Raw genomic sequence first — 17,827 nt, 5'->3', positions numbered from 1 at the left:
GAAAGAGAAATTGCATTTTCAAACATGACAATGCCAGACAACATACTGCTTCAATTACAACATCATGGCAAAAGAAGGATCCGGGTACTGAAATAGCTAGCCTGCGGTCCCGATCTTTCATCCATAGAAAACATTGGCACATCATAAAGAGTAAGATGTGACAAAGAAGACCTAAGACTGTTGAGCAACTAGAAGCCTATATTTAACAAGAATGGGATAACATTATTTTTCCTAAATTTGAGCAACTTGTCTCCTCAGTCCCCAGATGTTTGCAGCCTGTTATAAAAAGAAGATGGGATGTCACACAGATTTGGAATAATTGGAAATCACTATCAATGAATCAGCTTTATTTATATAGCGCTTTTACAATGAAGATTGTTTCAAAGCAGTTTCACAGTGTTAAACAGGACAATATTGCAACAAAATTTGATTTTGCTAGTTTGATTTGGATAGTTTATAGAATTAAATATGACCTAATTAATACATTTAATTTGTATATTAAGTTGAATAACTTGGATCATAATTTTAGTGTCCCAGAGGATACACAGTAAAAATGATACTGTTAAATTAAATTAATTATACTTATGCTGGAAAAAAACTGGCAGCTGTGGTTGCCAAAAATTCACTGTAAAAATACTGTGACAGTGCAGCCTGGTATCGTCACTGACAGCACACTTTTTTTTTTTTTTTTGTAAAAAAATAATTAGAGAGTAGAGTAGAGTAGAGTAGAGTAGAGTAGAGTAGAGTAGAGTAGAGTAGAGTAGAGTAGAGAGTAGAGTAGAGTAGAGTAGACTTTGTTTTCATTGCACTGTGGAAGTACAACAAAAATTTAGGGTGCTCCCACAGAGCCACCCTTGCACCACAAAAAATAAATAAATACACATAATATAAAACATAATAAGACGTTTTACAATTTAAGTGTCTATAGTTGTAAAAAAGTGCAGGTAGGGGGAGGTGAACTGATTTGTCTGCTCTTCAAAGCGTTACGAGGTAGTTGGAGGTGGAAGCTTTTGTATGTGAGTGTATCTGGGTGTTGACAGTACGTATGACACAACGTTTCCCTGCCATTGACAAAGTTTTAGCAAATTTTAACTATATTAGCCTCCACATCATTGGACAACATAATATAGTTTATTCTGTTTATTGTGCTTATCCCTTAAAAATGCTCACGCTTGTCAGCAGAATGAATTCTGACTGGCTGTCAATGTTTTTATAGTTCATCAGCTGCAAAAAATCATTCTGAAACGTTTCCAACCATATAGTTTCTCTATGTTGTTATCGTTATAGCTGTGTTATGAACTCTGCTGTTCTTTAATATTGAGAATGGTTTTTAGAATTATATCTTTATTGTTATCATCCTTGGTGTGAACAGGCCTTAACACTGATTACTGATAACAAAAATAAGAAGAACCAAAATATTTATACAATTTTTTATCATATGTGATGTGTAATGCAGGAACTTCTGGGAATGTACTTTTACTTTTATTTTATTGGACCACAATTTATATGTTAATTCATAGTTTTTACTTGTACAAACCATAAATTACATGATAGTAACAATGGGGTTTGGAGGGTTGGCTAATCAATCAAAAGTAGGCTATTGATTTCGGGTAAAATTCAACATAAACATTTGCAGGCCAAGTAGAAATATTGCAAACATGTCTTTTTATTTTTATTAACAAATCTTGATTAGTTACCAGAGTCTCTATTGGACTTCTTACTAGTAGATTAATGGAAAACAAGCACCTGTAACATATTACTAATTTGGTTAAATAAATAAATACTGCGACAGCTTGCCATAGTGCTTTGAGCGAGCGAGGGAGTGAGGGAGGGCATTGCTGCTTAAAATGCTGTGAATGTGACAGCCAATCGTCCAGACTGCCAGCCTCCGCTTGGGGAGGGAATGAGGAGAAACCTCTGTGAAGAAAATGCGCGCGAAGTGACGCGACACGCGCCGCTCTACAAGTGCTCTGACCATTTTTCACGAACAGCGCGAGGACCGGGGCGCGAAAACGACTCGCCTTTTTGAGGGGACAAACATGACTGTGGTGCCCGGCGAGAACCTCGAAGAGACTGTTGCATTGGCAGCCCTGTCCCAAGATGTTTACGACCCTGAACGGGCAGACCAGGAGTGCTGCGAGCGGGTGGTTATCAACATCTCCGGACTGCGCTTCGAAACCCAATTGAAAACCCTGGCGCAATTCCCTGCCACCTTACTCGGTGACCCCAGGAAAAGAATGCGCTTCTTTGACCCTCTGAGGAACGAGTACTTCTTTGACAGGAACCGACCGAGTTTTGATGCCATCCTCTACTACTATCAGTCTGGAGGCAGGCTGAGGAGACCCGTCAATGTTCCTGTGGACATCTTTATGGAAGAAATCAAATTCTACGAGTTAGGAGAAGAAGTCATTGAGAATTTTAAGGAGGATGAGGGCTTCATCAAGGAGGAAGAGCGACCTTTGCCAGAAAACGAGTTCCAGAGGCAGGTCTGGCTGCTGTTCGAGTACCCCGAGAGCTCTGGACCCGCGAGGGGCATCGCAATAGTCTCAGTGCTCGTCATTTTGATATCAATTGTCATCTTTTGCTTGGAGACTTTACCTGAGTTTAGGGAGGACGGGAAAATGCCCCAGGAGCACCTCTCAATCAATGGCACTGCTAGTTTAAAGAAGCCCAATCCCTTCACAGACCCATTCTTTATTGTGGAGACCCTCTGTATAATCTGGTTCTCCTTTGAACTGCTCGTGAGGTTTCTCGCGTGTCCGAGCAAGCCAGCCTTCTTTAAGAATATCATGAACACAATCGACATCGTGGCCATTATTCCCTACTTCATCACCTTGGGTCTGGAGTTGGCCGAGCATCAGGGCAACGGCCAGCAAGCGATGTCTCTGGCCATCCTGAGGGTCATTCGCTTGGTGCGGGTGTTCCGCATATTCAAGCTCTCCAGACACTCAAAGGGGCTTCAGATCCTGGGAAAGACCCTGCAAGCGAGCATGCGGGAACTGGGTCTCCTCATTTTCTTCCTTTTCATCGGAGTTATACTGTTCTCCAGCGCGGTGTATTTCGCCGAGACGGACGACCCCGAATCGGGGTTCAGCAGCATCCCCGATGCCTTCTGGTGGGCAGTGGTTTCCATGACAACTGTAGGTTACGGGGACATGTGCCCAGTCACCATCGGTGGCAAAATAGTGGGCTCTTTATGTGCCATCGCTGGTGTGCTCACCATTGCTCTACCAGTGCCCGTCATCGTGTCCAATTTCAATTACTTCTACCACAGGGAGACCGAGCACGGGGAGCAGATTGAGTATACGCATGTGACGTGTGGCCAGCAACAACCCTCGTTTGGGGAATTTAAAAGGAGTGACAGCAAAGGGTCCCTTTCCAAATCAGACTATCTGGATTCGGAGGATGGAGATTCCATCAAACACACCAACTGCAGCCCCCATAAAGCATACACAGGGAAGCTCACTGATGTATGAATGTAGAAAGACAGCAATTATACAGCCAAAGAAGCGCATCTTTCTCTGTGAGTACATCCTCATCCCTCGCGCTGGCTTGAGTAGATGTCTAATAATCTGACTGCGAGGAACACACTTCGTTCAGAAACTACGACAGAGGATTTTACTATGGCATGATGTGCGATTGTTTTATAAACTGTCTTCCATTGTTGTGATTATCATCGAAGCGCGAGACGTAGACTAGCTATATGCGCAATTATAAAAAACATGTAAAATAAATAAATAAATAAAAAAGAACGTATGTTATTATATAGCTATAAGCAAGCCCAATTAAATCAATGTGTAGCACTTTATACTCTTAGTCCACAAATTCGTCGGTGCGTGATCCGTTAGTTTTTCAACAAATTCGGTGACAGTGCGATAAAGTTTACATATATAAAATGTGCTTATTTGGAGAGAAATTGTAGGACCAAAATATATATATATCTTGTAATTATTATTATTATTTTTTTTTTTACTAACGAGGACAGTTCAACTGCAAGGTCATTTGGAAAACCTTACCCCTGCTCATTTAATAATGGAAACTGTTGTTATTGTTTTTTCCCCCGCCGTTTTTTTAAACTAGCTGTGTGTAACGATTCATTTGAAAATATGCGAAAACACATATTTTACATATCACATCTAGTGCTTTTATTGAAAACTAGTATATGCGTTTTCAGGATTTGTCATAATATCAGTGCCATTACATTAGCATTGAAAGGTTATGGAATCTTAAAATTACTTGATAACTTTCTTCGCAATATGCAGAAGCACTGCAGGGATATAGATTTCTAATGATTAGCAACATTTGTTTTAAGCCTCTTTATTTCTTCATATTATCAACAGATGCGTAAGGAATGAATGAGCAGCGGCTCAAAATCAACAATTTGCGCTCCATTCTGGACACGAGGTCTTTTTTCTTTCTTTTTCTTTTTACTATACAATAGCGTCATCTAGTGGACAGAAATGGAAACTGCAGCCTTTAAGAGACTAATGTGTTTCCATAGCAACTTTCCAGACGGTTCTGGAGACATTGGGCTATTATTGTTTCCTTAATTTACTCATATGAAAGATGGTTTCTGGTGCTCTTATTATAAAACAAGGACATTCTATCATACATTAAATTAAATTCAATAATTATCAACCCTCAGATAGGCAGGTTTACCTTCTTATTAGGCCTAGTTAAACTAAACGAAGCTACAGAGGCCTATCCAATATATCATATGTGAATACAATGTAACAACAATACAAAGGGACGTGGTCGACACCACACAAAATGGAGACACGTCTACATTTCTGCTCTGCAACAGCATCAAGACGAGATCATGAATTCAGCACAAAAAGGGATTCATTGTGACATCACGGCTGGGAAGAAAACCCCATCTGCCCATTGGCTGGATTATCAGCTCTTCCAATAACAGATTGACTGAAAATGGAAATAACTACATCATCAATTTCTTCTAACTTTCTGCTCCTTTAATTGGATTTTCACATTACCAAGGAGAGTTTGAACAGGATGAGGTATGTAACACTGCACAGCCATCAAACCATTATGTTGTGTAAGTGTGCTAAAGTGTCTTTTTTAGAATTAGGCATTTGTGACTGTCTTGCAACTATGTCTTGAACTAATAGCTAATTATAGCCTATATAGTTGTGCATTAGTCCATTTAAACTCTATGCAAATAGTATTTAAAAAAGTTGTTTTGCTTTTTTATATTCATTTATAAATGACAAATCATATTCATGCATATTTTTATTTAAAAATGGCAAAATTACATTTAAAAAAAGTTGAGTAGTGGTGGTTACAGCCCTGGTGTACAATATTTCAAATTATAATATTTTTCTATTAAATATGAATGCAGTACTTTTAAGCTTATATATGATTAGCCAGGGGTACTATTCTTCTGAGTGTAGTTCCAAATCTAATCAAACACACCTAAAGCATCTAATCAAACATGTTAAAAATTACTGGAAAATAACAGGAGCAGGGTTGGAATTGAAGTCTGCAGGACGGTAGATCTCCATAACCAGATTTGGAGACTCCTGATACAGACCATAACAAATAACAGTGGAAAACAAAATAAAACAAGAAGGAGAAAAAAAGAAGAAAACAAAAAGAAGGAGAAAACAAACAAACATACAAATAATATACATGGGAAATATTGAGAAGTTTTGAGGATAACATCACTAAATACATAAAAAGAACTGTAGATAGATAATGTCTTTGAAACTTTTAGTTTTTAATGGGGTGATGAGAAATCAACTTTCCCTTGAGCTTTTGATATATAAAAGGTCATGGTAATATAAAAATATCCTGTTAGTTTTAGAGCTGAAAACGTCCTTGTTAGTCAAAGAAAAGATTTTATAAACTCCAGGCCCAGAAAACGATCGTGTGCCGCATCTTTTGACGTCATCGACTGATGAAACACTGCCTCTGCAGAATAATAAGCACGTCGCCCCGCCCACCAACTCATGGAGCTGCTCGGATCACATTGCCAACAGCAATAAAAATAGCAAAAAGATAGCAAGATATTGTGGAAGAACACAATCGCTGCATTAGCTTCCTTCAGATCCTAATATTAGGAATGTGTGATGTTCGCAATCGCTTCATTTAACTGCGGAACCGTTTGTAAATAAGTCTTAGGTCGCACTGGATTTTCAGACATATTTGTTGTGCCTTATATATTGGATCCGACAGGAATGGTGCAACACACTTGTGTGAGTAAGACATATGTAATAGTAGCCCCGGGGCTATGTGTTTTCCAGACAGGCTACCAAAACGTAAGCCCGTTGGCAGGCCGGGAATCTCAAATAGTGAAATGTTGTGTGTTTGTGTGCGTGTGCGCGGTTGACCGCTTATATCCACCGATCAAAGTAATATGAAAATAATATTTCAATCAACCGTGGGTGGATGAGAAATAAATCATTGTGTTTGTTTGATAAAGGTGTTTATCCAGAGAATCATTCCAGTTGATCCGCTTTCAAAACAATCCCTTCCTCATGTGAACTGAACTGAAAGGGGAACTGAAGCTCATTAAATATGCAAATCTTATCAATCCTAGCCCTGGGTGTTTACTTCCAAGTCTTCAGTGCATCACACCCATCAAAGCCAGCGTTCAGGAGAGAGCCTCAAAACCAGTGTAGAAAATAGCCTATTACTTATTAGTTATGATGTTTTTGAATGTAAAACCCACACAAACGTCATTAGTTGACCTCAGACAACATTATAACATTTTTTAAAAAGCCAGTTCATGACACCTTTAAGCAATGTAATTGATATAGCGTGAGGTCTTGCTCAATTTCTTTCATAAAAATTAAAACATTGGAATATTCTAGAATTGAAATATTTGGATCTATATATGTGAATTTGGCAAGTAACAGGATTAAATATTGTACATATGTGATCCTGGACAAAACCAGTCACAAGTTGCACAGCTATATTTGTGGCAATAGGCAGCAATACATTATTCAATGAAGATATTTTGTACATTTCCTACTGTAAAATGTATAGATAAAAATGTTTTAAAGGACTTTATCTGCACAACTTTTAAGGCAATTTTCTCAGTATTTATATTTTTTTGCACCCTCAGATTCCAGATTTTAAAATTTTAGACAAATATTGTCCTATCATAACAAACCATACATCAATGAAAACCTTATATATATAACTCCTAATAAATCATCAAATATCTTGCCAAAGCTTTTTAGTAGATGGAAAAAATTATTTTAAGCTTTTTCATGTAACAGTTTGCAGAGTAATAAGTGAAATTTCTTTTTTCTTTTCAGTGATTATGAAAAACAACTTATGTACTATTAGATGATATAATTTCACATACTGTTTTTCATATAGGAAACAAGTAACATATAACATTAAATTACACAGCAATGTGACAGAGGTCTAAAAATATAGACAGAGTCTATTTCTCATTCTAGAGCTATAAATACACAGCAAATGATTATGCAGACTTTCCGTCTGTGCTCTTTGTCCACACTAGGGGGCAGTATGTGCTTGTTTTCATCACTTTTTTCAATATCTCTGTATTAATTGAACTTACACTTCAAGATTCAGATTTAGTGTTTGAAGCTAGAGTTTATATTTTAAATTATCTTAACAAAATAACATCAAAGTGAACAATACATTCAGTGTACTGTGAATGATAAATGATTTTAAAGAGAATGTTTTCCACATTATCTATAAATACAATCTAATATTGCTTAAACGTCTGTAATCTCTCTGATATGTAAGTCTAATATGTCATACAGTTATCATAAAAAAAATCAAATTCATTTTTAAATTAAATGGAGAATGGAGATATTATTTCATTTTTAAGATCAGTGCAATGCATAATTAATGTTCATTAACAAATATTAAGCATGCTTGAATTCCTTGGCAAGAATGAAAATAGAACTTTTTAAAATATATATTTTCCAGTCCACTGCAGCTGTTGAACCGGCTGTGTCAGGTTACATGAGGAGAGAGTGGGGGTATTTCCTGACCCACTTTAACATTGTTGTGTTGCTTTGTCCATATGGATTTAATGTTTTATGGGGGAATGCTGGTCTGGTTGCATGGAAATAAGACAGAAATAAGTGTGACATAAAGAAACCCATCACGTCATATTGTATGGTGTGTTCTGCTTATAGATTTCACACACACACACACACACACACACACACACACACACACACACACACACACACACACACACACACACACACACACACACACACACACACGACTGTCACATTAAGTTCAGCAAATGTCATGTTATTTCAAGCTGTGGATAGTTTCAGAATCCAGGAACCTTTGGCACTCACAGTTGATCAGTGACCGTCATGTGACTCTCATATACGTCCACATGGCCCAGGAATATTTGACAGGAACAGGTTTTTTTTTCTGCTGGAAAATATGGTGAGCAAGACACAATAAGAATGACTGCATAATGCTGTTGTCATTTGTGGCACTCATGCTATTGGCTTGTGTTACAGCTCACAGGTGTTGAATAGGTCAGCGTGACTTTGTGGCTCACTGCAGTTGTTGTTGCAGTGCACTAACAGCACAGCTTTAGCTGTGGCTGATATTTACAGGGTTGCACGACAACATTGTTGATATTTCTAAGACAGCACGGTTAGGGTTTCCTCTGAACCTTTCTAACTTTTATGTGCCTGGCTTCACAGACCATGCTTAAGCCTAGTTCTAGACTAAAATGCATGTTTGAGCTGTTTTACCTCAAAGCCATTGTTTTGTCTCAAGATGCACAACAGTATTTTTTTTTTCTAAGGAACATTTATAAAAGCTATTTAGATGTCCTAATTTAACGAATCCTGGGGCCAGTAGACTGTGTTTGAAAGCCCCTATACCTTCATTATAGTCCACTTATGTAGGCATGACATTATGACCACTGACAGGCAACATATCGTCTTATTAGTTGATCTTTCAGTTGTGTTTTCTTCCTGTCACATGTTCCTTTTTCTCAGTTTCCCGCCACTTGTCACCATAGTTACCCTCGTTAGTCATGTTCGTTTCAGTTGTGTTCATTTAATTATAACAAGTTACATAATAAGTTCTTCCATGGTCCTCACTCTTTGTCTGGTCACCATTATGATAAGTTGTGTTATTGCCTGTCTTCAGTTTATTCCTATTACAATACATTGGCTTGCATGTCCTGCATTTCCTGCCTGTTCCTGAGCACCAAACCTATAGCACAGGTGAAGTGAATAACGCTGATTATCTCTTCATCATGTCACCTGTTAAAGGGTGGGATATATTAGGCAGCAAGTGAACATTTTGGCTGCGTCAGAAACCTTAGAAATGCTGCCTTCGGAGGACACATTTCAAGGCAGGTAGGCATCAAGACAAGTCTAAATTTAATGTTTGCTTCACTTCCTGTCTCTTGAGATGCCTTCATCTGATTGATTTTGTAAGGCAGTATACATGTATCCTTCACTGCCTTTGATATCCCACAATCCTGTGCTTTCCATTCAGTGACAGAGCTTTGGGGAAATTATGACGTCTGAAAGTTGCGTTTGCTGGTCAGTTTGTGTGTAAATGTGTTTTTTAACAATATTTTCCACTTCTGATGTCATTTCTAGTGAGAAATTACTAATGTAGTAATTACAAAAATGTTTAGTTCTCACCAAAGCTCGTTCTATTTTGCTGTAGATCTGTTACACTGTTACACTGCCTCAGAAGTCTGTCTGAAATCAGTTTTGTGAGGTGCCTTCATGCAAAAACGCTGCCTTACAAGCCATTGTCTCATAAGGCAGCGATCGCAACAAGTCAGCTGCCCAGGTTTTCGGACGCAGCCTGTGTCCTCAAAGTTGATGGGTTAGAAGCAGGGAAAGTGGGCAAGTGTAAGGATTTGATCAAGTTTACCAGGGACAAATTGTGATGGCTAGATGACTGGGTCAGGGCATCTCCAAAACTGCAGCTCTTGGGGGGTATTCCTGGTCTGCAGTGGTCAGTATCTATCAAAAGGGGACTAAGGAAGGAACAGTGGTGAACCGGTGACAGGATCATGGCTCATTGATGCACATGGGGAGCGAAGGCTCTTGTGGTCTGATTAAACAGACGAGTTACTGTAGCTAAGTTAATGCTGGTTCTGATAAAAAGGTGCCAGAATACAAAGTGCATCACAGTTTGTTGTGTATGGGGCTGCATAGTGGCTGACCAGTCAGGATACTAGGGCTGGAACGATATGCGATATGAAATCGAAATCGCAATACGCAGGTCCACGAACCTGTATCGCGATGTGAGGAGGCAGAATCGCGACACACCCCTTACAACTCCCAGAATTATCCTTCCTGTCCAGGTCCAACTTTTAAGTCAGCAGTATGGCAACATTTCAGCTACCCGGTTGAGAACAAGGATGGCAATCGTGTAGTTGACAAGACCCACACAATTTGCCGTAAGTGTTTCAAGAAGCTTCCCCAACCGGCTGGCAACGTGGTGTGAGCGTGGCGTTTCTGTTGGGTGTCATCTGCGGGGTGTTTTCTCTTTCTTTGCACACCAGAAGCGTGTCTGACGCGGCGCTTCTGTTGGTATTGATGTACAGGAGGCCCTATACTTCATGTTAAATATATATTGCCTATTGGTACCGCAAAGAAAACGTCGGCAGTAGCCTATTGACCATACAGATATATGGTACTGACGGCAAAATAGGCTACAGAATACTGTACAGAATAAAACTGTTTTATCCCCCCCATATCGAGGTTTGTATCGTACCGTGGGTCAAAAATCGTGATACGAACCGAATCGTGGGTTTGGTGTATCGTTACAGCCCTACAGGATACCCATGCTTCCCTGGGTAATACATGGCACCAGGATGCACTATAGAAAGAAGGCAAGCTGGCAGAGGCAATGTGATGCTTTGGGAAATGTTCTGCTGGGAAACATTGGCTTCTTTCCTGAGTTTCTTGTTGTTAGTAACAATAAACTCTGACACCACAGCCAATAACACAACTTACAGTAACATTTTTACTGTCAACGGTGTTACAGTCAGTGGTTTTACTCACGCTCATGTCATTCCAAACTTGCATAACTCTCTCGCTTCTGTCGAACATAAAATAATGCTTTGAGAATTTTTTTGTCTTAGATGTGCCACCTATTTTATTTATTTATATTTATATATTTCTTTATTTTCTATTAATTATACATTTCAAATAGTCACATTTTGGAAGTTGTACAATCAGATGTTCCTGATGACCATTGTCCAGGACATCATGCAAGATCATTCCAGGTCTCATGTGAAAGATGATGAAGTCAAAGAAGAAGAGATACATTTAGTGATACAAGAAAGGAGATCCTAAAATTATGAGTGAACATATGGGTTCAGATTTGCACTCAAGGGCATGAAAGGACATACTATCAAACTCAACTCTTGTATTTGAGAGTTTTCCATCTAGACACTAAGAAATATTTGTGATACATTTGATTTTATACAGCACATGGAAGAAAGGCAAATATTGCTGTCATTCTACAATTCTACAAAAAATAAATAAAAAAACCTGTATGATTTATAAGAAGTTATGACTAATAATTGTAGCAAATGCCATACAAGGTAGACTTGACCAATGAGATTGTTGGGATTTCCAAGCGGGAAATTTGTTTGGAGATTGTATGGCCCTTTGTTTCAAGCATAAATCAATTAATACATACTCCAATTAATGCAACAAACACACACTGCATCCTCTGTATGAGGTTAACTGAAGTAGTAAGTTGGTAATGGATAGTAATGGATGCCAAATACCATACAAGAGACCCTTTACAACAACGTTTAAATTGTACATGCAATGTCCTGGGGTGCATGTTCATTTATAGAACAATTTTCGATAAATGAATGCAGGAAAGTCATTTTTAAGGGCATTGGGTCCCTTTTCAAAAAGAATCACTTTAGAGTCACAGCTCTCTCTGGGAATACCTTTGAGTTTTAAACCAAGTTTTATCTGATGGTTAGCCTGTTAACGTGGGGTTGGTAATGTTACTTGTTTGTGCCATAAGCCCAGCTTGTGTCATGGTTTGTCTGCCACCACAGAGGATGCATTCAATTGAGAAGCCAAATTTAGAGCTGTGTCAATGCATTTGAATGGCTTAAGCGGATACACAACAGTTTCACTATACAGATTTTTGCAGAAAATTTTGGTAAACAGTAGAGCATAGTGTGCATTGATCAACCATATTTACAGGATCATTTTATTATGGAGAGTGATTGAGATGCAAAATTGTTAACATTAATGTTATTCTTGTAGGCTATTTTATTCCTTACTAATTGGTCACACTCATACTCATTAATAGTCAAATGTGACCATTCACCGTAACTATTTTTCAAATAAATAAATGTTCTATATTTTTGTTCAATAATATTTATTGAATATTTTGAAGAGATCTGTCGGTACTAAATACTGTGTGCAATAATTGTGCAATCGTCTGGGGACTGAGGAGACAAGTTGCTCAAGTTTCGAAATAGGAATGTTGTCCCATTCTTGTCTAATACATGCTTCTAGTTGCTCAACTGTCTTAGGTCTTCTTTGTCGCATCTTCCTCTTAATGATGCACCAAATGTTTTCTATGGGTGAAAGATCTGGACTGCAGGCTGGCAGTACCCAGATCTTTCTTCTATACACTATATTGCAATTGATGCAGTATGTGGTCTGGCATTTTCATATTGAAAAATGCAAAGTCTTTCCTGAAAGAGACAACTATGGATGGGAGAATATGTTGTTTTAGAACTTGGATATACCTCTCAGCATTGATGGTGCCTTTCCAGATGTGTAAGCTGCCCATGCCAAATGCACTTATGCACTTATACTCAAGACCATCAGAGATGCAGGTTTCTGAACTGAGCGCTGATAACATCCTGGGTTGTCCGTGTCCTTCTTTAGTCCAGATAACATGGTGTCCCAGTTTTCCAAAAAGAACTTCAATTTTTGATTCATCTGACCAAAGAACAGTTTTCCACTTTGCCACAGTCCATTTTAAATGAGCCTCGGCCAAAAAAATGCCTACGCTTCTGGATCACATTTAGATATGGCATCTTTTTTTGACCTATAGAGTTTTAGCCGGCAATGGCAAATGGTACAGTGGATTGTGTGCACCGACAATGTTTTCTGGAAGTATTCCTGAGCCCATGTTGTGATTTCCATTACAGTAGCATTCCTGTATGTTATGCAGTGCCGTCTAAGGGTCTGAAGATCACAGGCATCCAGTATGTTTGTCCAGTATGGTAAAATGTTTTTTATGGGTGAAAGTATCCAGTATGGTTTTTCATGACCCTTACAGAGATTGTTCCAGATTCTCTGAATCTTTGGATGATATTATGCACTGTAGATGATGATAACTTCAAACTCAGTTTTTCTCCAACTCTTTCCTGATATTGCACCACTATTTCCCAGCAGCATTGTGGGAATTGGTGATCCTCTGCCCATCTTGACTTCCGAGAGACACTGCCACTTTGAGAGGCTCTTTTTATATCCAATCATGTCGCCAGTTGACCTAATAAGTTGCAAATTGGTCCTCCAGCTGTTCCATACATTTAACTTTTCCGGCCTCCCTTTGCTACCAGTCCCAACTGTTTTGGAATCTGTAGCTCTCATGAAATCCAAAATGAGGCAATATTTGGCAGTACATTTAAAAAATGTCTCACCTTTAACATTTAACATGTTATCTATATTCTATTGTGAATGAAATATAAGTTTATGAGATTTGTAAATTATTCTATTCCTTTTTTATTCACAACTTGTACAGTCACAATTTTTTTGGAATCGGGCTTGTTATTTATATATTTCTTTATTTTGTATTAATTATAAATTGGTAAACGGACTGCATTTATATAGTGTTTTTAACAGACCCAGGTTGAATGTTGCCTCACATTCACCCATTGATATGCTGATGGCTGTGTCATAGGGTAAGGTGTCTTGCTCATGGACACCTCGACACTTGGTCAGGTAGAACTGGGGATCAAACCACCAACCTTTCAGTTTGTAGACAATCTAGATAAACCACTGGGCCACTGCCGCCCACAGGATATTAGACAGGACAGAATCATTCCAGATCTCATGTGAAAGATGATGAAGTCAAAGAATAAGAGAGTCCTCTTTTTTTGGTGTTCCAGTCATGCTAAAATACATATTTTAACATCTTTTAATGTAAGAATAGCATTTAAATAGTTATATTATTAATAATAATAAAAAATAAAAAAAAAACTATGGTTGACCTGTGGAAGCTACACTTTGCAAAAAAAAAAAAAACTGTCATGACGAAGAAATATTGGATTCCTGTCAAATAAATGTGGTTTTGACAATATAATGTTTTGAATAAAACTGTTTTCTTTTGATTTACAGGTATGGTCATGAATATGGGCTTTCCAACCTACAGATCTGCGTATAACAGCAGCACAATATCATCAAGGACAATATGAATCTTCACCAGAGCAGCATTTCATGGGACAATCAAAACTCCATGTTCACATTTAAACAGCATTCATTTGTTCCTATCTAAGGAATTATGTACAATGCTTCAAAGGGAATAATGTTGTCTAATGGGGAATCCAACCATGAGGAAAGATGGACAACGTGATATCGTGATAAAGATAAAGAAGATGCTTTGAAGCGCTTTGAGGTAGAACCAATTTACTTGAAATCACAAATTACATGCAAAAACAATTTGTGAGATGCTTCCTGATGTTTATTTGCCCCCCAAAACCACAACATGCTACTGGGACAGGTATGTGTGTGTCAGTGTGTGTACACTTGAATATGCATACAAATATGTCTTCAGACCAGCAGTATGTCATGTTTAAACATTACAGATCATGTGCTATACCAAAACATATTATGGCATGCATAGATAGTTGGGCATGGAATAAATCTTGATTATTTTGTTAATTTATAATTTTATTTTATTTATTGTTTTGGTCAACAAACTCAGTAGTCAGTGGGAACAACTACCAATGACAACAAATTACTTGACTGTTGAGGTTAACATTGTTAAATATATATTTTTTTAAAGTATTATAGGTTTTATATAAAATGGAATCGGTTAAACTGGTGGCAGGTTATTTTTCTAGCTTTGTAAAATTTTGCTAAATAATTTAAAATTTTCTTTCTTTTTTCACTCGGTTTCATTTTGCCTAAAGTGAAAAGGAAATGTGTAGACATGTAGAAATTCTGTCATGATAATGGCACCTTTCCTCCTCCAAGCATTTTATGCAGTACAAACATGGAAGCACAAATGTTGCTGCACGTTTGTGTCTTTATTTCTATTAGAATGATTAATATATTTTCAGAATCACCCATCACTGAAAGCATCTACCTCACTGTCCTGATTGGCTGTTTTACTGTGTGCTTACGTCACTTTGTTGAGTTAAGCAGATCACAAGCCTTATTTCTGGAAACAACACAAGCAAACACTGTTGCATTTCCCTTCATTACTGTCGGCAGTGTTTCTCTATCCTGGTTTTGTACTCAATGCTAGAAGTCAAGGAGAAATATGACACTGACTAATAGTGTAAAGATGGCAAGTAAAAATGTATCCCCCACAATAGAATTAAAGTGAATGAAATGTATTAAACCTGTTTTCTGATAAAAGCAATGTGTAGGACTATGAAGTTGAAGTCTTTAAATATATTCTATTAGGTGAAATATGGGAAGTTGCAATGTGACAGAGCTTACATATGCTGATTGTATGACAATTATATTTCCCTAGTCAAAGTGTATATAAACCTGGTTAAAGGCATAATTATTTAATTCGTGTCTGTTCACATGCACAAATGTACTGTATCTATTTTAACTCCTGAAATGCTGACTTCACATACATACAGTATGAATGTCTGCATCATGTCAATTACTGTCCAGCATCCATGGCATCATTTTGCTCATCTATGTGCATTTAAAAGCTTTAATACTTCTTCCATGTGGAAGCTTCAAGATGCTTCATAATGATTTCTTTACACTGCTATTACTCTTTCATTTCATTTACAAGCTCATTTTGACAAATAAACATGTATCATCTGTTCTCTGCATATAAATTTGACATTACTGTTGGATAAAAATGGGATATACAGAGCAGTAATGACTGGCATTGATTCATTTTTGTGGTCAATTTTTTTTTAAAATGAATTTAATCACAGATTAATTTGTGTCATCACTCAAAATAGTTCTCAATTTCATGTCTGTAGTACAATACAGTTTGTATAAACTTTTACAATACAGCAATTTTCATAATTTTCGATTACATTACATACATTGTGTCAAATGATATCAACATCACCCATTTCATAATTGTACTAAAAGTTTCAAATCACTATGTTTGGTCCATCATTTTATATTTGTGTGTTGATATAATCATATAAATATAAAATGTGGGAAACAGCTTTATTCATGCGTTTTATATATAGTGGTTTTCACGATGGCTGCTGCTCAGTGACTAAAGATATTGAACTGGATTACAAACATTTACTTAATAATATATTAATTTTATCATAACTAAGGATCTATCTGAGAAGAGTACCCAGGGTAGGGGCGCCCCAAAAACAACTATGACACAGTCGTGCATAGCCAGACCTTCAGACCATAGACCGTAAAAAAATATGGTAGACTCGACATCATCCATTTCCGCTTGGTAGATTTGAAGCTTTCAGGCGGCCTTGCACGATGCTGACATCTTGGGACCGAGTCTGTGCATTAGCGATTTCGGGACCGGAGTTGCCCAGTAGAGAGCAGGAAGTAGAGCAGGAAGTACAGCTGCGATTATCAAAGGCCCGCCCACACTATCACAGATGCAGAACAATTAATTATGTTGGTGTGAAATAAACGGAAATGTATTAATTATGGAAATGATATGGAAATGTAGAAATTAAAGCTAAAGCTCCAATCTGCTCCCAAAAATCCAGAAAAAAGTCTGTTAGTGACTCAGTGACAACTTCACTCAGAGAAGACGTCGAGCTCAGCTGTCAATCATGACGTCACCCCCCCCCCCCTTTTTATAGCATCAGATAACTAAGTAAAACTAAACTTATTTTAAAAATGAACACTTGAAATGAAATTATAGTGATGATAACTGCCTTCAATGACATAAACTAACTTTGGGGAAAAATATTTGAGATGTAATTTTGTTTAGTTTGCCTCGAGGCACGAAAGCTTCAGTTTCTGAGAGGGGTACTGCAGGCTTGCTTCAGACTGACAGCAGAAGGTCTTGTGAAAAAAGAGTAGTGTCATGTCTACAAATGTGACAGTGTGCGCTTACCAGAATCAACAAAACAATGGACTTTCACAACTATGTTAAGTTCGCGGCCCCATTGTTGCAGTAAATGTGCACAATGTTCTTGAATTAATCATTTATAGATGCATGTCGGTCTGCTATTGCAGGGACATCAACTTTACATTTTCACGCCCCTAAATGTGACGCGGAACAAAACAAGCTGATTGGTTGCGTTACATTGGCCACTGAAAGCTGCGAAAAAGTCCAGAACTTCTGCCATCAGTCTGGCTACATGACACCAGGAGGGACATAACATCTCTGTTCCCTCATTAGGGAATCCGGGTTACATCCGTAACCAAATGTTCCCTATATGTCAATATCGTTCAATGTCATGTAGAAAAAGTGTCATTACTACTGAACTTTATTACGAGTGATGGAGATTCTGGCAAGCTGTAGCATGCCCTTTTGGCAACTGCTCGAGCTAAGTGTTAACCTACCCGGCCCGAACTCGAGGCACAATTTGCTCCTCTACCCTCTTGATAATTTGCTCCTCTACCCTCTACCCTCTTGAAAAGTGAACGCGGTCAGGAACACTGTCTTTAGGGACATAATCTTGATCTCAGCTGAGTGGCTCAAA

General features: G+C 37.9%; 1 protein-coding gene across 1 annotated transcript; it reads left to right on the top strand.

Annotated features, from left to right (window-relative positions):
* Positions 1-1,833: 1,833 nt before the first annotated feature.
* LOC137048713 (shaker-related potassium channel tsha2) lies at positions 1,834-17,585 on the top strand. The gene is made up of 2 exons (XM_067426937.1): positions 1,834-5,015; positions 14,334-17,585. The coding sequence occupies exon 1, from the start codon at positions 2,040-2,042 to the stop codon at positions 3,474-3,476; it is 1,437 nt and encodes a 478-aa protein (XP_067283038.1). The 5' UTR covers positions 1,834-2,039; the 3' UTR covers positions 3,477-5,015; positions 14,334-17,585.
* Positions 17,586-17,827: the final 242 nt, after the last annotated feature.

The sequence above is a fragment of the Pseudorasbora parva genome, chromosome 20 (genome assembly GCF_024679245.1).
Source record: "Pseudorasbora parva isolate DD20220531a chromosome 20, ASM2467924v1, whole genome shotgun sequence".
Classification (NCBI taxonomy): domain Eukaryota; kingdom Metazoa; phylum Chordata; class Actinopteri; order Cypriniformes; family Gobionidae; genus Pseudorasbora; species Pseudorasbora parva.
This window is presented reverse-complemented; position numbering and strand designations above follow the sequence as displayed.

Bases quoted from the DNA above. Each gene is read 5' to 3' on its own strand.
- LOC137048713 (XM_067426937.1), top strand. From the start codon at position 2,040: ATGACTGTGGTGCCCGGCGAGAACCTCGAAGAGACTGTTGCATTGGCA.